Source organism: Lepidochelys kempii, chromosome 4, assembly GCF_965140265.1.
Source record: "Lepidochelys kempii isolate rLepKem1 chromosome 4, rLepKem1.hap2, whole genome shotgun sequence".
In the NCBI taxonomy this organism is placed as follows: Eukaryota; Metazoa; Chordata; order Testudines; family Cheloniidae; genus Lepidochelys; species Lepidochelys kempii.
The window spans coordinates 96,487,213-96,510,343 of record NC_133259.1 but is presented as its reverse complement, the minus strand read 5'-3'; the positions used below and the strand labels follow the sequence as shown (position 1 = coordinate 96,510,343).

Sequence of the window (23,131 nt, the reverse complement as noted above, 5' to 3'; positions counted from 1 at the left end):
TCCCAAACCTTTCCTTCAATAAGTGTCTTCCTAGAGAATTGAGATGAGATGGCACCATTCAACTTGGAGTCTCTAAGACAAAATGACCTGTTTCATCAGAAGAGGAAAGTGTTTGAACCATTTCTGCAGTGCCCTTTCTACAAGCAGGCTGGGTCTTTAGAAAAAGAGCTCTCCTGGAGGACTCTCATGGATCAGGTGCTTTCAGGTCCCCTCTCCTGGAAGCACTAAGACAACTTACACCAATGAATAGAACTAAGTCAGTAGTCTACAAAAATCTTTGAATAGCTGAATAAAAAGAGTAGCCCAAAAAGAATCAGATGGAAACAAATGGATGGACGTGTGTCAAGAACAAGGGCTTGTCCAAGGGGAATATGAACTGTGGAAAGCAAGTATTGTCATCACAAGAACTAGCAGGTACTCATGCAGGAGAGTAGTTAAATGAGGTTTAAAGCCTGTGTCCAGAACTCAAAAGATTACTAGATTCATAATGAGGAGGTCACAAGCAGATATAGAATAATAAGGCAAAAGCTTAAAAAAAACTGATGAATGCTGAGAGCTCACAAAAGTTATATAAGTATCCCTACTCACTTTGAAAGACAACTAAAATACACAGGAGTGAAAGCCTTTTAAAAACACCATGTTATATTACTGTTTACCTCAAATAGTTGTGTGTGCTTTGTAGCCATTTCCAGTCAGCTGTCAATTTTTATTTTTCCCAGAATTTAAGTCCATTAAGCTCTTTTCAGAGATGAATCCCATAAAGAAACCCCATCTAGAGCTGAAGTTAGTCTTCACTGACAAGTTTCTGGGAGGGTGCCTGATTCCTTTAGGCCAATCACACTGTCAGACCTCTGGCTAGTGAGGAGCTGATGGTGAAATTCACAATATTCCTGGCAGAATAATGATCTCATTTCCCTGATATATAGCCCCTGCTCAGACACACTGACTGCATTTCAACAGTCTGCCTTCTAGCGAGAATTAATGTAGCCACTGCATTCTAATTCAGTGGTCTCCAAAGTGGGGTGCATGCACCCCAGGGGGTGCGCAAGATGATCGACTGGGGGGCGCAGCAGGAGGAGCGCTGCCGGAGCAAAAGGGCAGTGCGGCAGGAGGAGCAACGCTGGAGGGGGGAAAAAAGGGGGGGGGGGCGGGGCGTGGTCCTGAGTCCTCCAGTGTCACTTCTCTCCGGCCGCTGGCTACATGGCTGCCCCTGCTCCTCTTGAGTCCTCCAGCCCAAGCTCTCAGGGCCACATTCTGAAAGGGGCTTTAGAGCCGCAGGCCAGGGCCCTGGGGACCCCTTAGCCCCTGCGTTCCAGGTGGCCCTGCCTGCCCCGGGGGGAAGGGGGGCAGCTCCCAGAATCGTGGCCATGGGGGTGATGCTGTACTGCGCAGAGCCACCTCCACGCACCCTGCACCAAACAGGAGCTGTCCCAGGTAAGTGTTCTGTACCTCCTGCCTGCCCCAGCCCTGAGCCTCTTCCTGCACCCCAACCCTGAGCACCCTCCCACACTCTAACTTCCTCCCAGACCCCACACCCCCACCCCGAGCGCCCCGCTGCACCCTAACTCGCTCCCAGACCCTGCACCCCACCCTGAGCGCCTGCTATATTACAAAGTGTTAAACCAAAATTTTCAAAAATAATAAAGCATATTCAATCACATTGCTCTCACTAAAATTAATAATTTTTTTTAGTGAGAGCAAAAAGGTTTTTCGTATTGTTAATAAATAAAAACATTATTTTAAAAATAATTTATTTCATCTTTATCTCTGTTTTTTAATTTCTATTTTTTGTGTATGTTTTATAATTTACACAATATATTAGTACAGTAGTACATGTATATAATTTATACATAAATAAATATACATATATTAGGGGTGCGTGCTCAAAAAATTTTTACTGATAAGGGTGCACGATCAAAAAAGTTTGGAAACCACTGTTCTAATTAACTGCGCAAAACTGTAACCTATATCCTCAGTGCATAGAAGATTCAGGTTGGACAGGAACCAACAGTGTGCCCTTGTTGCCAAGAAGGCTAATGGCATTTTGGGCTGTATAAGTAGGGGCACTGCAAGGAGATCGAGGGATGAGATCATTCCCCTCTATTGGTGAGGCCTCATCTGGAGTACTGTGTCCAGTTTTGGGGCCCCACAATACAAGAAGGATGTGAAAAAATTGGAAAACATCCAGCGGAGGGCAACAAAAATGATTAGGGGACTGGAACACATGACTTATGAGGAGAGGCTGAGGGAACTGGGATTGTTTCGTCTGCAGAAGAGAAAAATGAGGAGGCATTTGATAGCTGCTTTCAACTACCTGAAAGGGGGTTCCAAAGAGGATGATGGATCTAGACTGTTCTCAGTGGTAGCAGATGACAGAACAAGGACTAATAGTCTCAAGTTGCAGTGGGGGAAGTTTAGGTTGGATATTACGAAAAACTTTTTCACTAGGAGGGTGGTGAAGCACTGGGATAGGTTACCTAGGGAGGTGGTGGAATCTCCTTCCTTTGAGGTTTTTAAGGTCAGGCTTGACAAAGCCCTGGCTGGGATGATTTAGTTGGGGACTGGTCCTGCTTTGAGCAGGGGGTTGGACTAGATGACCTCCTGAGGTCCCTTCCAACCCTGATATTCTATGGTTCTATGATTCTATGATTTAAAGGCGGAAATTACTGCAAATAAAATATTATACCTTACCCGTTTATCTAGTGTTCTTTCCCTTACAAAGCCAAGTAGCTGGTCATTGACTAAAGAAAGGTCTCTCTTCCCAGCAGTTATAATTGTAACAATGACATCATGTCGAATCGCTTCTTCTGGGTCATGTGATCTAACCTTCAAGTACTCTGTTACAATTTAAAAAAAATAAAATCAAATCAATTACCATGAAAAGTATACTCAAGTGCTTTTGTTGCAGATGCACAACAAATGACAGTTTATAAGGAAAATTAAAACAACTACACAAACCTCAGTCAAAATGTACAACTATATCAACTACTGCACATAAAATTGTATATAATAATTCTCAGTCCCAAGGTGTTTACAATATAAGTAATACACTAAAAATGTTGTAAATCATTAAAGATTTGTTTGAGTCAAAAATGACAAAATTCCGAGTGAAACTCAGCTCACTGTTCCTCAATATTTTAGATTATGATGTTGGTAACACACTGTTCTATAATGCCTTGAGGGAGCATTATTTCACAGAAGCATGATCCATCACAACAGACTAAATTAAGGATTTTATTTTAGTCATAGTGCAATCTTCTGTCAATTTAAATAGCATCATTAATATCTAAATATAGAAATGATCATCAAAATCCTGTATTTGCCTTAATGCATTAATTTAAAAAAATCTTGTAGAAAAGTCCTTTACAGTATATTTTTTTGGGGAAAAAATGGATTTGCAACAACATTCTGCAACAGCTCCCTGAGAGTTACCAGTTCTTCAAAATACATATCAGAATCTTTAAAACGATCTATTTAAACAGACTATATTGATTTTATGACTTTATAGTTAGATACCTTTTAACAAGAATTTTTTTTGCTGTTTCACTGTAATGATTATTTGAAAATTGTTACAGGGCCATTGTGTCATCTAGTATTTATGGACTACTTGAGTACATCAAATATAGACTCAACAGGCCACAACACAGCTCAAATTATGTAGTGTATGCGTGGAACTGGCCAATATCCAGTAGACCCTCATGAGATCAAACTTATTTACATCAAACTCATTTACAGTTATAACTTAAACCATATCTGAACCAGAGAGTTTCCAAAGGTGAAAAGTTAGTATTCTCTAAACTACTAGCCAACCTACTAATCCCTTTTTTATAAAATTCTAGAGAAACAGTGAATAGAAATTAAAGGATTTATTTCCTGCTTTAGCTGCAAATCACAATGCAAACTTAACTGCGGAGTCACAACCGACATCTCTCTAATCAGACCACATATAAACTTGAACAATTTTACCTTAAGATCCCCCACTTATATTCCTTTACCTAAAATACTTAGAATATATCTTTCCAATGAATATTACTGAGGTCTGGTCTACATTTAAATCTTAGATCGACATTGCTCAGGGCTATGGAAAATCCACATCTAAGCACCACAGTTATGCCAATCTAGTCCCTGGTGTAAATGAAGCTAGAACAAAAGAAACATTCCTCCATCCAACCTAGCTACCATTGCTCAGGGAGGTGGAGTTCGTACAATGATGAAAATACTCCTTTTACTGCTATAGTCTTTGTCTACACCACAGGATTACAGTGGTACAGCTATGGCACTGTAGCTATGCTACTAAAGTTCCCATAACATAGATATGGCCTAAGAAAAGACCTGCCGAAGAATACAGATGTCTCAACAGCAAAACATAAGCCATGTCTACACTACCAGCTAAATCGGCACTGCTGTGATCGAAGCAGCAGAGTTGATTTAGCGGGCCTGGTGAAGACATGCAAAGTCAAAGGGCGAGCACTCTCCTATCAACATCTGTACTCCACCTCCCCAACTGGTAGAAGCTATGTCAATGGAAGAACATCTCTCATTGATGTAGCGTGGTGTAGACACCACTGGAAGTCATCCTAAATTATGTCGATTTCAGTTACGTAACTTGCATAAATGAACTAGTGTTACTCAGATCGATTTACAGAGTTAGTGTAGACTAACTCATAGTCTGGTGCATCAATACTAGCAGGTGAAGACAAGCAAAACTAATATTTTCCAGAGATTCCACAATACTGTGGGCACAAATTGAGTCTTAGCAATAATGCCTTATTCCACATTTCCAAAATACGTGAACCATTTAAAAAAAAGGAAAATACAGACCTATTTGCCTACTGTATAAAAATCTGCTCATTCACCTTTAGCAATTACTCAAACATCTGGTTTAAGGGGAAAAAAATCTGGTAAGTGTCCTGACTTTCAGTGTGCCGAGCATTCAGTTCCTACTGAAGTCAGTGGGATCTATTGGTGCTCATCACCACTGAAAATGAGACCAAGCATGCTGAGCACATACCATATGATTATGGTATTAAAAAAAAAGAGTGTGGGGCAAAGGGGACCGAAAAATGAAAATATGCCAAAGGATGTAACTGGTCTTTGTGTTATGTTCTTCCACCCCTGCTTTCCAATTTTCACAATTTAAAACTGGCTATAATGCTGGTCTGCAGGAGGAATTTAATCTTTAGATCATGGGTGGGATTTTGTAGATCAACAGAAGCAGAGTTAGGAAAATGCTGAGTACTTCTGAAAATCCCATTCCACATGCTCAATGGTTAACCTGAAAAAAGAAAAGGAGTACTTGTGGCACCTTAGAGACTAACCAATTTATTTGAGCATAAGCTTTTGTGAGCATCGTGAGATTCATCCGATGAAGTGAGCTGTAGCTCACGAAAGCTTATGCTCAAATAAATTGGTTAGTCTCTAAGGTGCCACAAGTACTCCTTTTCTTTTTGCGAATACAGACTAACACGGCGGCTACTCTGAAACCAATGGTTAACCTGCTCCGTCAGGGCCAAGATTTCATCAAAATTTGAGATGATGAGGTTAAAACTAATTCTACATAGGATAATTTCAATTGGACCACCTTTGTTCTATAAGGCTGGCATCAAAACATACCCAATGTAAAATGCCTACTTTTAAAAAACTCTCTCTTGCCTTCTACAGGAAAATCTACCTTAAATGAATGCCTTAGTACTCCCCATGCAGCATGGGCAAGTCCGGTCTTAACATATTTCAGAAACATATTGCTATGTACTTGAAACAATTGCCTCCCTCGGACAAAAATTATTTTAAACTTTGAATTATGCATCTTACCGGTGAGGTCTTTTGCTAAATCCGGATGGTTCATTAAACAATGACTGGCAAATTTCACACTTTCTAATCTCACAGGGACATGGATATCATTAAATCTAGAGAATGGAAAACAATGCATGTTAATTTTTGGATTATCTTTAAAAATCAATGTTACTCTTTACATCGTCACATAAGTATGTTGAGAATGTGTTATTGTTACATCAACTGCATAAAAATAATTTTAGAGTACAAAATAATACATACAATAGAATTTGTCTTAATCTCCATTAGGTTTTCAAAAAAGTAAAGCTCAAAATGCTTCTTGTGGAAAAAAAGGGGGCAAAAAGTATCAGGATAGCAATAATACACTTAAATAGGGCCAAGATTACACCCTTGGAGTGTTGAAAATAAGAATCCTCTAATATAATGTTGCATTTGGATATTAGGAAATACTATTTCACTACGAGGGTGGTGAAGCACTGGAATGGGTTACTTAGGGAGGTGGTAGAATCTCCATCCTTAGAGGTTTTTACGGTCCGACTTGACAAAGCCTTGGCTGGGATGATTTAGTTGGGGATTGGTCCTGCTTTGAGCAGGGTATTGGACTAGATGACCTCCTGAGGTCTCTTCCAACCCTGATATTCTATGATTCTATGATTTTAAATTGCTATTTACTTTAAAAAAAAAAAAAGCATGTGGACTTGCGAACACACAAAAAAAACCCACCAACAAAAGCATATACAAATGTCTAGGGAGAGTGAAGTATTGTATTGGAGGTATTTAATAAATACATAGAAAAGATGCTTTTAGGTATAACTTAATGCACCATCATAAACAAGGGTCTTATATTTTGGATCTAAGATCAATTCCTGGTCTTAAGGCAATCTCTTTGCAACTTAACTTTCAATTATTTCTGTTTTAAAACACTTAACATGGATCAAAGATTCCCTATTTTAAAACTCTATTTAATGGAAATCATAAAAACATAAGAATGACCATACTGGGTCAGACCAATGGTCCATCTACCCCAATATCCTGTCTTCTAAAAGTATCCAATGCCAGATGTTTCAAAGGGAATGAACAGAATAGGTGATTCATCCCCACTGTCCAGTCCTGGCATCTGGCAGTCAGAGGCTTAGGAACATTCAGAGCATGCGGCTGACCATCTTGGCTAATAGTCATTGATGGACTTATCCTCCAGGAACTTTTCTAATTCTTTTTTAAATCGAGGTACAGTTTTGACCTTCACAACATCCCCGGCACTGAGTTCCACAGGTTTAGTGTGCGTTGTGTGAAGAAGTACCTCCTTTTGTTTGTTTTAAACTGCTGCCTATTAATTTCATTGGGTGACCCATTTTTTGTGTTGTCACTTTCTCCACACCATTCATGATTTTATATAGACCTCTATCATACCCCCTTTTGTTATCTCTTTTCTCAGTCTTTTTAATCTCTCCTCATATGGAAGCTGTTTCATTCCCCTTATTATTTTTGTTCACTTCACTGTACCTTTTCCAGTTCTAATATATCTTTTCTGAGAAGGGGCATCCAGAACTGCATGGTGTTTTCAAGGTGTGGATGGATTTACATAGTGTCATTATGATATTTACTGTCTTATCTAACCCTTTCCTAATGGTTTCTAATATTGTTAGCTTTTTTGTCTGCTGCTGCACATTGAAAAAATGGTTACCCACCTTTTTGTAACTGTTATTCTTCAAGATATGTTGCTCATGTCCATTCTATTCTAGGTGTGCGCGTGCCCACATGCACAGTCGGAGACTTTTGCCTTAGCGGTATCTGTAGGGACAGCTGTGGCGCCCTCTAGAGTGCCATGCTCATGCGGTGGTATATCAGGTGCTGCTAGCCCTAATCCCTCTCAGTTCCTTCTTGCTGGCAACTCTGACAGAGGGGTAGTAGGGCAGGTAATGGAATGGACATGAACAACACATCTCAAAGAACAACACTTACGAAAAGGTGGGTAACCGTTTTTTCTTCTTCGAGTACTTCTTCACGTCATTTCCACTCTAGGTGACTAACAAGTAGTATCCCTGCAGGTGGGCTCAGAGTTCATGGTTGTGCGGCTTGCAGCACTGCTCTACCGAAGCTAGCATTGTCTCAAGCTTGTTAGGTAACGGGTAGTGAATGTGTGAATGGACGGCCAGGTAGTGGCCTCGCAGATATCCTGAAAGGGCACTTGGGCCAGGAAGGCCAACTAAGAGGCTTGCGCTCTAGCTGAGTGAACAGTGACAACTGCCAGCGGAATCATAGCAGAAATGGATGCAGGAGGTGATCCAAGACGAAATTCTCTGGATAGACACCGGACAACCCTTTATCCTATCTGCCAGAGCGACGAACAACTGAGTCAATTTACGAAATGGACCTGTCCTCTTGATGTAGAAGGCCAGCAGTCTCCTGATGTCCAGGGAATGCAATCTATGCTTCTCCTCAGACTTATAAGGTTTTAGACAGGAGACTGGCAAGAATATGTCCTGGCTCATGTGAAACCACCTTGGGCAGGAAAGCTGGGTGTGGCTGCAAGTGGACCATGTCCTTGAAGAACATGGTATACAGTGGTTCTGAGGTGAGCGTCCTAATCTTGGAAACCCTCCATGCAGAAGTTATTGCCACCAGGAACAACATCTTCCAGGATAGTAGGAGAAGAGAACAGGACGCCAAGAGCTCGAAGGGGACTTGCATGAGCTGCGTGACCACCAGGTTAAGGTCCCACAGAGGGAAAGGATCCCAGGCTCGAGGGTTGTCACTCCAGAATCTTCAGGAACCAGACCGTCATGCCAAGCACGAAGATCGACCTTCCGTGGAATGGAGGCTGAAAGGCCATTACAGCACCAAATGGACCTTAACAGATGAAAGGGACAACCCTGAAATTTAAGATGCACAAGGCAGTACAGGATCAGCTGCAGCGAGGCCTGTGCAAGCCTAATCCCCTGGGTCAAAGCCCAGCATATAAAACGTTTCCATTTGGCCATAAAAGTGGCCCTAGTGGAGGGCTTTCTGCTTCCCAGAAGGACCTGCTGGACTCAGGTCGTGCACTCCTGCTCCTCAGAACTCAGCCAGGGAGCAACCAAGCTGTCAGGTGCAGCACCACCAGGTTTGGGTGCAAGAGCCTGCTGTGATTCTGCAACAGGAGATCCGGCCAATGGAGCAGTGGCATCAGGGCCGACACTGACAGGTCCAGAAGCCTACTGAACCTGTGCTGGCGAGGCCAAGCTGGGGCGATGAGTACAACCTTGGCCCTGTCCTGCTTGACTTTCATGAGGACCCTGTGGAGCAATGGCACCAGCGGGAAAGCGTACATCAGATCCCCCGACTATGGAAGCAGAAAGGCGCCTGACCGGGAGTACCTGTCATGCCCCCAGAATGAGCAGAACTAGTGGCACTTTGTGTTCTGGCAAGTCACAAACAGGTCTTGAGGTATTTGTTGAGTCATCGCAGGTCCAGAATGAGACGTAGGCCCCCTTTCATCTTCTGGATTAGGAAATAGTGGGAGTAGACCCCTTTCCCCATCATTTCCTGAGGAACCTTCCCTCCTCAGCCACTTACAGCTGCGGTAGGTTGTCCACCTCCTGAACAAGAAGTTGCTTGTGAGAATGGTCCCCGAAGAGGACAGGGAAGAGGTGAGGTGGGAGGGAAGGGTGGCCGTAAAGTGGAGGATGTAGCCTGATGACACTACATCTAACACCCAATGGTACGAGGTGACCCTTGATCAGGCCTAACGGAAGAGGTGGAGGCGGTTCAGGAAAAAGCAGGACAGATCCAGGGAGGTGACAGATGCATCATTCTCAAGCGCACCCTCAAAATGAACGCTTCTGGTCCCCAGGGTGTTTTGCCGGGACAGACTACGCCAGTGAGTGGGTGGATGAAGGGAGTCGGCAGTTAAACCCTCCATCCCTTCTCCTCGCAGGCTCCTACTGAGGCTGCCAGTGCCTTGGTGGCGGGGGAGGCCGGAACAACTGCCGTGCAGGCTGAGGAGTATGCATCCCCAATTAACAGAGTGTTGCTCGGGTGTCCTTTAGGCCATGCAGTCTTGCATCCATTTGGTTGGAAAACAGCTCAACTGTCCAACGGGAGGTCCTGAATGGAGGCCTGCATCTTCTGAGACAGGCCGGCAGTCTGGAGCCTCGAACTGCGCCACATGGTCACTGCCGAGGCGACCACTCGGGTAGCTGAATTGGCTACCCAGGCCACCTGGAGGGAGCACAGAGCTACCACGGTATCTTCCTCCACCAGAGCCCCAAATTCCTGGGCCACCTCCTGGGACATAGTGTCCATAAACTTAAGGAGAGAATCCCACAAGTTACAATAATAACGCCCCAAGAGGGCCTGATGGTTTGCCACCCGAAACTGGAGACTGGCCATGGAATAAATCTTGCATCCAAACAGGTCCAGTCTCTTGGCCTCTTTATTCTTAAGGATGGAACTGGCTGATCCCTGTTGGTCCTTTTAAATGGCTGCCAATATGATCAATGACCATGGGGGCAGGTGGGTGTGTAAGTATTCAAATCTCTTAGCAAGGACAAAATACTTCTTTTCCGCCCTCTTGGAAGTGGGCGGGATGGAGATGGGGCAATATTCAGGACCTCTTTGTGCACGGAAAGCAGGCTGAACAATGTGTTCACCAGCTCCGCCATTTCCTCCGCTTTGAGCCCCAAGTTAGTGGCCACCTGACAGAACAGTGCATGATACTCCTTGAAGTCATCCAGTGGACTAGCCTTGGAGGGCCCCGCCACTGCCTCGTCCTGAGAGGAGGAGAATGACTAGAGGCATCGGGGGAGGGCCTGGGGCATCGTCACCTGCTGGGCAGGGAGGTCTCAGGGTGGGCACCGGTTCCTCCACCACTGTGTCCACCGGCACATCCTGCATCGAGCCTGGTGCCACCAATACCAACCTTGCTTTGTCCAATGTGGCGATCGAGGACTGGCGGGATGGGGCAACAGCATGACAGGCACGCCCCAGGCACTCCAATAGGGCCATCGTGTCGGCCACTGGCCCTGCTGCCAAGTTGGCATCACCACAGCTAATGTACCTTCCGGAGCCCAGTCATGCTGCTGCCTAGGCGCGCGGGGGAGGGGGGGGGAGGGGCGCGTGCTAAACTCCCTCTCTGTGCTGGAGAAGTCCTCCTCCTCTGATGACCAGGGTGGGGTCATCGAGAGCTGGATCTGGCGGCTAACTGTTGCGGCAGGTGACTCGTGCTGGGAAAGGTCCGACCAGTTCCAGGAGCAGGGAGAGCGACGCTGAGCTGGGGAGCATCCCTGAGGTCCTGGTGACCCGTAAAGGCGAACTGGTGACCTGGGCTGATGCGGAAACCAAGGGCATGGCAACACAGGGATCTGCTTTGATTCCGGAGACCAATGGCGCTCACTTGTCTTGTGCAAGACCCTCATGGTGGGCTTGCCCTCATGGGGAGCCTTAGCAGGTCCATCACTGCACGCAGTACCAGTTGCGGCGGGAGCGCTTCCTGCTCTCCGGGCGCCGGGAGTTGAGAGAACGTCACCCGTGCCATCATCCTGGGTCTCCTACCACTCCCCACAATTGGTGGCGTGTCCCTCGGGGGGGGTGGTACTCCCTGGGGCAGATCCCCCTTGCAGCTCTGGTGTGGGCAGGCAGCCCGAGCAGGGTGCTTTCCCCAACGCTCCTTGATCTGGCTTGCTCGGCGTCGCGTCCCTCTTCTTAGCCTTCTTCTTAGGTACCAGCAAAGGGAACCAGTGGTGGGACAAGCCCAGTGCCAGGGGTGCACTGCACACCGAGGCTGAAGTATTGGGCATTGTATCTGGCTGAGCCGGCTCCGAGGCCGGACATAGAGCAGTCTCCATGAGGAGGGCCATCAAGTGAGTTTTGCGTTCTTTCTGTGTCCTGGGACGAAAGTTCTTACAGATGCAACACTTCTCTTTTATGTCAGATTTTCCCAGGCTCTTCAAACAGCGAAGGTCTCCGACAACTGTGCACCTGGGTGCGCACACACCTAGAAGGAATCGACATGAGCAAGCACTCAAAGAACAACAGATGTTTTCAGAGAACTATCCACAATACCACTCAAGAAAGAGACCTTGGAGTTAACAGCTAATTTAGACCCCATCATTTTGTACATATAGTTGGGATTATGTTTTCCAATATGCATTACTTTGCATTGATCAACACTGAATTTCATCTGCCATTTTGTTATCCAGTCACCCAGTTTTGTGAAATCCCTTTGTACCTTTTCACAGTCTGCTTTGGACTAAACGATCTTAAGTCATTTTGTAATGTCTGCAAAATTTGCCACATCACTATTTACCCCTCTTTCCAGATCATCTATGACTATATGTTGAACAGCACTGGTCCCAGTACTGCTCCCTGGAGGACAAGGCTATTTACTTCTCTCCATTCTGAAAACTGACCATTTATTCCTATCCTTCGTTTCCTGTCTTTTAACCAAAAAAGAAAAGGAGTACTTGTGGCACCTTAGAGACTAACCAATTTATTTGAGCATGAGCTTTCGTGAGCTACGGCTCACTTCATCAGATGCATAAAGTGGAAAATACAGTGAGGAGATTCATATACACACAGACCATGCAAAAATGGATGTTTACCATACACATTGCAAGGAGAGCGACCACTTAAGATGAGCCACCACCAGCAGGAGAGTGGGGTGGGGGGGAGAGAAAACCTTTTGAAGTGATAATCAAGGTGGGCCATTTCCAGCACATTTCCAGGAGTTAACAAGAACATCTGATTTCAGAGTAACAGCCGTGTTAGTCTGTATTCGCAAAAAGAAAAGGAGTACTTGTGGCACCTGAGAGACTAACCAATTTATTTGAGCATAAGATTTCGTGAGCTACAGCTCACTTCATCGGATGCATACTGTGGAAAGTGTAGAAGATCTTTTTATACACACAAAGCACGAAAAAATACCTCCTCCCACCCCACTCTCCTGCTGGCAATAGCCCATCCAAAGTGACCACTCTCCTTACAATGTGTATGATAATCAAGGTGGGCCATTTCCAGCACAAATCTAGGGTTTAACAAGAACGTCGGGGGGGGTGGGGGTGGGGGGAAACAAGGGGAAATAGGTTACCTTGCATAATGACTTAGCCACTCCCAGTCTCTATTCAAGCCTAAGTTAATTGTATCCAATTTGCAAATGAATTCCAATTCAACAGTTTCTCGCTGGAGTCTGGATTTGAAGTTTTTTTATTGTAATATAGCAACTTTCATGTCTGTAATCGCGTGACCAGAGAGATTGAAGTGTTCTCCGACTGGTTTATGAATGTTATAATTCTTGACATCTGATTTGTGTCCATTTATTCTTTTACGCAGAGACTGTCCAGTTTGACCAATGTACATGGCAGAGGGGCATTGCTGGCACATGATGGCATATATCACATTGGTGGATGTGCAGGTGAACGAGCCTCTGATAGTGTGGCTGATGTTATTAGGCCCTGTGATGGTGTCCCCTGAATAGATATGTGGGCACAGTTGGCAACAGGCTTTGTTGCAAGGATAGGTTCCTGGGTTAGTAGTTCCGTTATGTGGTATGTGGTTGCTGGTGAGTATTTGCTTCAGGTTGGGGGGCTGTCTGTAGGCAATGACTGACCTGTCTCCCAAGATTTGTGAGAGTGTTCAGGATAGGTTGTAGATCCTTAATAATACATTGGAGGGGTTTTAGTTGGGGGCTGAAGGTGACAGCTAGTGGCGTTCTGTTATTTTCTTTGTTAGGCCTGTCCTGTAGTAGGTGACTTCTGGGAACTCTTCTGGCTCTATCAATCTGTTTCTTCACTTCCGCAGGTGGGTATTGTAGTTGTAAGAATGCTTGATAGAGATTTTGTAGGTGTTTGTCTCTGTCTGAGGGGTTGGAGCAAATGCGGTTGTATCGCAGAGCTTGGCTGTAGACAATGGATCGTGTGGTGTGGTCAGGGTGAAAACTGGAGGCATGTAGGTAGGAATAGCGGTCAGTAGGTTTCTGGTATAGGGTGGTGTTTATGTGACCATCGTTTATTAGCACTGTAGTGTCCAGGAAGTGGATCTTTTGTGTGGACTGGACCAGGCTGAGGTTGATGGTGGGATGGAAATTGTTGAAATCATGGTGGAATTCCTCAAGGGCTTCTTTTCCATGGGTCCAGATGATGAAGATATCATCAATATAGCGCAAGTAGAGTAGGAGCGTTAGGGGACGAGAGCTGAGGAAGCATTGTTCTAAGTCAGCCATAAAAATGTTGGCATACTGTGGGGCCATGCGGGTACCCATAGCAGTGCCGCTGATCTGAAGGTATACATTGTCCCCAAATGTAAAATAGTTATGGGTAAGGACAAAGTCACAAAGTTCAGCCATCAGGTTAGCCGTGACATTATCGGTGATAGTGTTCTTGACGGCTTGTAGTCCATCTTTGTGTGGAATGTTGGTGTAGAGGGCTTCTACATCCATAGTGGCCAGGATGGTTTTATCAGGAAGATCACCGATGGATTGTAGTTTCCTCAGGAAGTCAGTGGTGTCTTGAAGGTAGCTGGGAGTGCTGGTAGCGTAGGGCCTGAGGAGGGAGTCTACATAGCCAGACAATCCTGCTGTCAGGGTGCCAATGCCTGAGATGATGGGGCACCCAGGATTTCCAGGTTTATGGATCTTGGGTAGTAGATAGAATATCCCAGGTCAGGGTTCCAGGGGTGTGTCTGTGCGGATTTGATCTTGTGCTTTTTCAGGGAGTTTCTTGAGCAAATGCTGTAGTTTCTTTTGGTAACTCTCAGTGGGATCAGAGGGTAGTGGCTTGTAGAAAGTAGTGTTGGAGAGCTGCCGAGCAGCCTGTTGTTCATATTCCGACGTATTCATGATGACAACAGCACCTCCTTTGTCAGCCTTTTTGATTATGATGTCAGAGTTGTTTCTGAGGCTGTGGATGGCATGCTCCAAATAAATTGGTTAGTCTCTAAGGTGCCATAAGTACTCCTTTTCTTTTTGCGAATACAGACTAACACAGCTGTTACTCTGAAATCAGACGTTCTTGTTAACTCCTGGAAATATGCTGGAAATGGCCTACCTTGATTATCACTTCAAAAGGTTTTCTCTCCCCCCACCCCACTCTCCTGCTGGTGGTGGCTCATCTTAAGTGGTCGCTCTCCTTGCAATGTGTATGGTAAACATCCATTTTTGCATGGCCTGTGTGTATATAAATCTCCTCACTGTATTTTCCACTTTATGCATCCGATGAAGTGAGCTGTAGCTCACGAAAGCTCATGCTCAAATAAACTGGTTAGTCTCTAAGGTGCCACAAGTACTCCTTTTCTTTTTGCTAATACAAACTAACACAGCTGTTACTCTGAAATCTGTCTTTTAACCAGTTACTGATCCAAGAGACAACCTTCCCTGTTATCCCATGACAGCTTGGTATGCTTAAGAGCTTTTAGTTAGGTACTTTGTCAAAGGCTTTCTGAAAGTTCAAATACAATCATAGAATCATAGAATATCAGGGTTGGAAGGGACCCCAGAAGGTCATCTAGTCCAACCCCCTGCTCGAAGCAGGACCAATTCCCAGTTAAATCATCCCAGCCAGGGCTTTGTCAAGCCTGACCTTAAAAACCTCTAAGGAAGGAGATTCTACCACCTCCCTAGGTAACGCATTCCAGTGTTTCACCACCCTCTTAGTGAAAAAGTTTTTCCTAATATCCAATCTAAACCTCCCCCACTGCAACTTGAGACCATTACTCCTCGTTCTGTCATCTGCTACCATTGAGAACAGTCTAGAGCCATCCTCTTTGGAACCCCCTTTCAGGTAGTTGAAAGCAGCTATCAAATCCCCCCTCATTCTTCTCTTCTGCAGGCTAAACAATCCCAGCTCCCTCAGCCTCTCCTCATAACTCATGTGTTCCAGACCCCTAATCATTTTTGTTGCCCTTCGCTGGACTCTCTCCAATTTATCCACATCCTTCTTGAAGTGTGGGGCCCAAAACTGCACACAGTACTCCAGGTGAGGCCTCACCAATGTCGAATAGAGGGGAACGATCACGTCCCTCGATCAATGCTTAACAAATCTTCCTGCCCAAATAAAAAACAAATTAACTATAGCTTTTGAAAACAGAGAAATGCTGGAAAAAAGTGTTTCTTAATAACAGCACTATTAGGAATACTTAGCAATTGTAAAAAATAAAAATTCTGAAGTTGGTCTGTATGTTTTCTCACCGTCCAAGAAAGCATTGCCAAAGAGGACGATTTTGTGTTGCCAGATCAGAATCTTTAGAGCCAAATAGTTTAGCTAGAAGTCGAACAACAGCCAAACGCTCTTCTCCATCATTACTCTAAAACCAAAAAGAAATAGATAAACCGTTAAATCATTTACTGTCCAAATGCAGCTATAAAGGAAATTATGACTTCTCATATTTGTACTGGTTACAATACAGAATTCCTCTCTACTCCCTCACCCCTCCATCCCCCAACAATGAGTTCCCATGTTAAAATATTTATTTTAATTTAATTAAATAAAATTTCTGATAACCTCCAACTCTTTAAATTTCATTTAACACAGTTAAAATTGGACACTAATCTGTTTTTCATTGTTAATATAACTTGGTTATTTTGTACTTTATGAAGATTTTAACAATATAGATTATAGTAATGAATTACTGCTATAGGTTTATCATATAGCGGAATCTAGACATCTCTGAATATGTCCTACCAATGACTATTTATATAAGTATATAATATACTCAGAAAGATCACACTTCTATAAGGTACTTCAGCATATGCCTAACTTTAAGAATGAGTAGTCCTAATTACTTCAAATGGACTGCCTTACATGGATAAAATTAGGTATGTGCTTAAGTACCTTCCTGAATCAGGGACAAAAAAACGGTAAACAGACTAACTGATAGAGAACATTAAAAAAAATTCAACAAATCTGTAATTTTTTTCTAACAGTAGTATATTACTTTTTTCAGCAATTTTTTTTAAAACTGCACTTTTAGACCTCTATTGCTCAATCGCAAAATTTAACAGATTACACAGCTCCACGAACACTCTGGAGAGTCTCATCCAGTCAGCTTCAGCCATACAGATGGTAGCCATAAAGCAAGAAAGGTGGTTTTCAATTATATGAAATTGAAATTTGTTTTTCAAGCAAAAAATAAGATTGTATCTTTGTTCCATAATGATACTCAGATTTTCTTTAACTCTAGTCACATAACATTTGGACCATCAGACAAAAATGACAGCAAACATATTGTTACCTACTAAACCAACATACAAAAGTCACTGGATAGATAGCTGTCCACTTCCAAACAAGTAATCTTTCATTTAGAAAGAAAAATACATATGCAGTAGTTTATATACTACATAACTCCAGTAATTTTAAACGTCCTTTTTATAGTCAATGATGTAGTTTATTTTTATTTTAAAATGTATTTTAACAAATATAGTGTGGAAAAGTTTGAGACATTTATTAAAGTAAATGTTGACGTGAAACAGATGTTTATTATCAAAGCAGGAGATATTTAGGCTGCAATTTTCAAAGGGAAGTTAGGTACCAAAATCCTATTGAAAATCATTAGCAGCTCGGTGCTTATTCTCTGACAATCACAATTTAACATTTATTTCCAGTTGTATCCACAATGGGGTAGGTGCTTTCCAAACACATAAAAGAAGGCACACCACCGGCCCTAAGGTGCTCACAATTTCAACACACACAGATTTTATGTTAACAATTAAAAAAATAGGATGAATAAACTATTCCCCAGCTGCTACTCAGGATTTTCATGATAAGTCAAGTAACTTTCTAACTGGTTATAAGACTGATAAATAACTTAGAAATACTTATAGTGCTACAAAAATTTTGTTAACACACCATTGACTTTGTATCAGTTTTCCCTACCCTTTGTCTACTTATCAGCCCACTTTCTCCACACTCTTTTCCTCCACATAGTAAAGTTAAATTGCAATCTCTTACTGACTACACTAAATGAAAAGTCCTTGCTCACAAAGAGCGAATTCTCTACCTATCCTGTTCCACGGAAAATTTTGCATACTGTTCTTGAAAAAGTCATCTTATGCTCAGTTAGATAAAACAAAAAAAAAAATTAGTATTAACTAGCTAGACTATTACAGTTGAAAAGCAAGGTTACTTACCTTACAGTAATGAGCTGTTTAAGATGTGCGGTCACTATCTGTATTCCACTCTGGGTACATATGCGTTCTATGCCCCTAAGGCAGGAAGATTCTTACTAGCAGTATCCTTTGGTCTGCACCCGTGCTCTTCCTCTCCTCGTGCTCCGATCCAAAGGCAGAAGGGGTGATGTGGACCAACCACCTCTCCAGTTCCTTCTGTACTGCGAATCAAGTCTATGATCCGAAGCAGAGGGGAAGAAGAGCAGGTAGTGGAATACAGATAGGAAACAAGCCTCTCTAACAACTCCAGTTACTACAAGGTAAGTAACTTTTCTTTCTTCTTCTAGTACTGGTCCCTATGTGTATTCCACTCGGTGATTGACAAGCAATACTCAAGATGGAGGATGGATGACTGCAGGACCCAAAGGATGCGTCAACTGAGGAGTCTTGCACCAGGGCACTGTCTCGTGAAAGTCTGACTAGAACTCCGCATGGCTGCTTTACATATGTCAAGGAGAGGCACCTCCTGAAGCAAAGCTACCAAAGTGGCTTTTGCTCTGGCAGAGTGACTTGCTCCTCCACTGTACAGTGTATCAAATAACTGGTAACAGAGCAAGATGCAGTCCAAAATCCACTCGGATACCTCTTATCCTTTCATACATTCTGCCAGAACCACAAATAGCCTAGGTGATCTCCTAAAGGGTTTTGTTCTCTGAAGACAGAAAGCCAAAGCCCGACGCATGTCCAGGGAATGGAATATCTGCTTCTCATTGGTGGTCTGCAGCTCAAGAAAAAACACAAGTAAGCATACAGTCTGATTCATATAGAAGTCCAAGATAACACTGGTGATGAACTTACGGTGCAGTCTCCATGAAACGTTATCCATATGGAAAATGGTACTTAGTGCATAGGCCACAAGGGCCACAGGTTCACCTAGCCTTCTAGCCGAAGTGATGGCCATCAAGAAGATAAATGAGAAAGTAAACATGTTGCTAATGCTTCAAATGGTAGCTTAGCTAGAGCTGAAAGAAACAAGTTGAAATCCCATGTCAGAGCAGGTCTAGTTACTGGAGGGAAGGTTCTGAGCAAGTCTTTCAGGGAGCTAAGGGAAAAAACAGAGGTTTTCCAGGTGAATGGTCAGTCTAAAATAGTGGGAATGTCCATCTCCTCTGAAGATATTTGGTGAGACTAAGCCCAAATAGAGAATCTTTACCACTCAGCTAAGTAATGCCTTCTGGTGGATTCCTTTCTGCGGTTGTTAAGCATGACTTTAACAGCTATTGGATATTTCTGTTCTAAGTTTGACATCCATCAACTAAGCCATGAGGTGAGTAGCTTCAGATTTGGCTGCCTGATCTTGCCCTTGTCCTGTGTGAGGTGGTCTGAGAAAGAGTGGTGGACAGGATGAAAGACAGAGGAGGAGGGGGAACCAGAATGGTCTTGGGCACCCTTGGAGTTCTGATTGTGTGCTCCCCTGGAGCAGTACCTTGTGCATTTCTTGTTCTGTAATGCAAGCAGATTCAAAGACGGAGATATCCCCATTGCAGGAATATGTCTTTCACTACTGAGTTGTAGATCTCCTGTTCATGTTCCTTTGAGAATTATCCGTTGAGACGGTCCGCTAGGGTATTCTGTATTCCCAGAAGATGAACTGCTAATAAGGTAATCTGATGACAAACACACCAGTTCCACAGGTCACTATGCCAAGGGGCATAGATCTTGCTCCCCCTTGCTTGTTTACATAAAACACATTTGTCATATTGTCTGACAGCACCTGAATATGTGGGCATGAATGAATAATATTGCATTGCTTGCAGGCCTTTCAGACTGCTCTCAGTTCCAGAAGATTTATGCATCCTGGACTTGCATGTTCCCTGAGCTGTGTGTTCATCCAGATGAGCACCCTAGCCTACAAAGGAAATATCCATAATTCACGTCTTCTCAGGAGGTGGTGGAGCAAAAGGAACTACACATACCTGTTCCCTGTCCTGCCACTAAGCTAGACAGTCTCATACTCTGGGAGGAAGCATAGATAATTTGTCCATACTGTGCCTGCTTGGCACATATAACATTTTCTTGTGGACCGTGAAGTCAGAGCCTCCTCAATGGTGTCGTATAGATGCAAGAAGTTATGCGACCTGGAGGACAAGGCATGACCGAACCCTTGTTTGGGGGCTCTTTCTGAACCAGTTGATCAGAGTGTTCACAGATTGAAACCTGTCCACGGGGAGGTAAGTTTTGCCCATGATCACATCTACAGTATCTTTAATGAAGTCTAACAGTCTGTACTGGAGCTAAAATGGACTTCTCTACATTCACGCAGATTCATAATGATGTTCAAAGATTGATCAGAGACGAGGTTCATGCACCTCCCAATGAGACTTTCCTATCCGAAGTCAACAATCTAGGTATGGACAGACAATAGAACTGTCACACCAGAAGTGTGCTGCCGTTACTGAAAGCACTTTTGTAAACATTCTAGGTGCTGCTGCCAGATCAAAGGGAAGCACTTTGTACGGATAGTGGTTTGCACCTATCATGGTGTAGGATCATACGAAGAGTTAAATTAGTCTGGCTAAAGAAAATATATGCTTTGCAGTTTGTGTAAAATGTGTTTAGCAGTCATTGAAAGGCCTTGAAATATGGCACGCTAAACTGAAAACACTGGATTTGGAATGTGGCTTAACTGAAAAACTGGACCTGCAAGGTAATTGATGAGATAGGAGAAAAATCTTTGGGAAGAGGCCCCAATTTTATGGGTGGTTATAAATGGTTTTAGCAAAGAAAGGAATTCACAAAGCAGTGACTATAGCCATGTAGGGTTCAAAAGATAAGATATAAGAGAGCAAGTTCTTAGATGGTTCACTGCTAGTGTCTGCTTATCCAAGCTGGAGCCAGCCAACGTGGATTTGAGCTCATAGGTCTAGTCCTGTTGTAAGTGTCTGATACTACTTATGATTGCTTAGGCATTTAAGGCAAGTTTGGAGCATCTGTATAAATACCATTCAGCCTTTGAATATAATAGAGGAATTTATGGTTAAATTGATGTTGTGGTGATACCCTGTACTACTAATAATAAATAATGAAGAAGACGACGAAGTCCAACGTATGAACCTCCAGTGGGAGAAGGTAATGACAGTCCTCCTTTCATATCAGAATTGCCCGATGAACAAAATGTGGGCTCCATCTCCAAAGGTGGTTCCATTGGAATCATCAATGAGGAAATACCTAGACTGGTAGAGGGAGTAGGAGACTGGCTTCTTTCATAACCTTTGTGGACTGACAGTGTCTGGATTTCCCCTGTAAAGACTGGTTCTGATAAGATGGGAGTTTCCAGATCTGGCAGGATGGTGATGTCCTCCACAGTGGTACCATGTGGAGCCCTTTCTCTCGTCGATGCTGATGGTGTATGGGACCGTCATCCGTCCTTTGCCAGTAAGGGAGGTCGTATTGGTCTAGGCTCATGCCTCTCGTTACCAATGGGCCTGCTTCTGCCAAATGTGCTGAAGTGGAAATGATCTCAGTCTTTGAAGCCTGTGGGTTGGTACCATGACCTCAATGGGCTTTCAAGCTTCCCAGCATTGGGTGCTCAGAGTCATCTGATCTCAAGGGTGGAGGGCAGTGGTTTTCAACTGGGGGGGTCCACCAACCCCAGGGGATCTGCAGACTACATCTAAAGGGTCTGCATGCTCCAGGTGGTGTTTCCTAACTCTAAACTCCCATGCTTGATAGGTTCAGGGCAGGAAGGAGCAACAGATACTGTATTTAGAGGACATACGAGCTATTTCAAGGCACTAGAGGCACCTTTGGTGGACATCACTAACCGGGGGCAAGACACAATTCTAGAAGCCCATAATCCCGGGCATAACTGGAGTCTCATACTGGGAAGGGAGGGATCCCTCAAGGTGGGGAAGAGGGCTGCCCAAAATCTAACTCAGTGGTTCCCAAACTTTTTCATGCCATAATCCCCTTTGGGCTCACCTCTGTTAATGGGACCACCCAGGCTCTGAGAGGTGGCAGATTTGAAAATCAACAACACAAATAACCATTTTTAGATCATCCCACTACTCCACACAAGACAATAACATGATCCTCAATTTATATTAAAAGTTATAAATAGGGTTGCCACCTCCGAGGCACAGAAAAACTGGCCACTGGTCATGCCCTGCTACCCCCACCAGACCCTCCTCTTCCCTTCTCAGGAGCCTCCCACCCACCAACTGCATGCCCCCCAACCCATGAGCCCCTACACCCACTTCCTCCCAGGGGCCTTCTTGAGGGAGAGATAGCCCCCTTGAAGTCACCTAGACACAGGAGTGCCTGTCTTCTGCCTGCCCCCTCCCCACCATGAGCCTCTATATCCATGACTTTCGAACTCCCAGGAGCCTCAGAACTGGAGGAAGTTTCCTCAAGGTCTGCCCCACCCCTTAAACTCTCTAATCAGAGCATGAGGAGAGCAAGAGCACAGGTGTGGACCAACAGACACCATTAGCAAGAATATTCTGGTCTGAGGTGCAATGAGCATATGCATATCACAGTGAAAGACACATAGGACCAACACTTAAAAAAGAATCCCAAACACAAGTACTTATAACATTCACATCAATACCAAGTGAGTTCATCATTATTGTTATTACAGAAGAAAATAATGTGTGGGGTTTTTTTGGGGGGGAGGGGGAGGTGTTTAAGACAGACATTCAGGTTTTCCATTTTAACCAGTCTGTTCATAATTCTATCTATCCCCTCTATTTCATCAAATTAAAATAACAGCAATATAACGCAAAGTGTAAAAGTGCTGGTGTTCAAGTTATCAACTGAAATAATGAAACAGTTCTTCGAGTTTGTGGCTCCCAACTTCATACTCCTCATTTACTTGTATTAAATTCAAGAACTTCACTGTATCCTACCTTCAGTTTGAACTCAAGCTGTGGCATGACGGACAGCAATAAGTGAGGATCTATGGCAAAAAGCTCTTGTATCAGATCAAACACGTGTTCTGACAAGTCACTTACTGAAGACTTTCCAAGTACCAGAACCTGGTTAAAAAACTAAAACACACACAAACACAAAACAAACAAACAAAAATTCTGTTATTCTTTGCAGACTTTTCTTGTTCATGCAAGTATTGAAGTTTCATGGTTTTTAAAAGTATTCTACCGATCATGTACTACACACACTAATTCTAACACAATGGGACCAAAAATACACCCATTATTAAATCAATAGGAGTTTGCCTGCAGTGGTATGGTTTTGGGCCCAGAA

At 43.6% G+C, this 23,131-nt stretch overlaps 1 protein-coding gene across 6 annotated transcripts in view; it reads right to left on the bottom strand.

Moving 5' to 3' along the window:
* PDS5A (PDS5 cohesin associated factor A) overlaps nucleotides 1-23,131 on the bottom strand; it is a 165,325-nt gene that overhangs the window by 64,488 nt on the left and 77,706 nt on the right. For all 6 annotated transcript variants that reach the window (XM_073342246.1, XM_073342241.1, XM_073342245.1 and 3 more), the window contains exons 8-11: nucleotides 22,777-22,917; nucleotides 15,953-16,068; nucleotides 5,812-5,906; nucleotides 2,692-2,837 (exon numbers count right to left, since the gene is read on the bottom strand). In XM_073342246.1, the coding sequence (XP_073198347.1) occupies nucleotides 2,692-2,837; nucleotides 5,812-5,906; nucleotides 15,953-16,068; nucleotides 22,777-22,917 (498 nt within the window). The remainder of the gene's footprint in view (nucleotides 1-2,691; nucleotides 2,838-5,811; nucleotides 5,907-15,952; nucleotides 16,069-22,776; nucleotides 22,918-23,131) is intronic.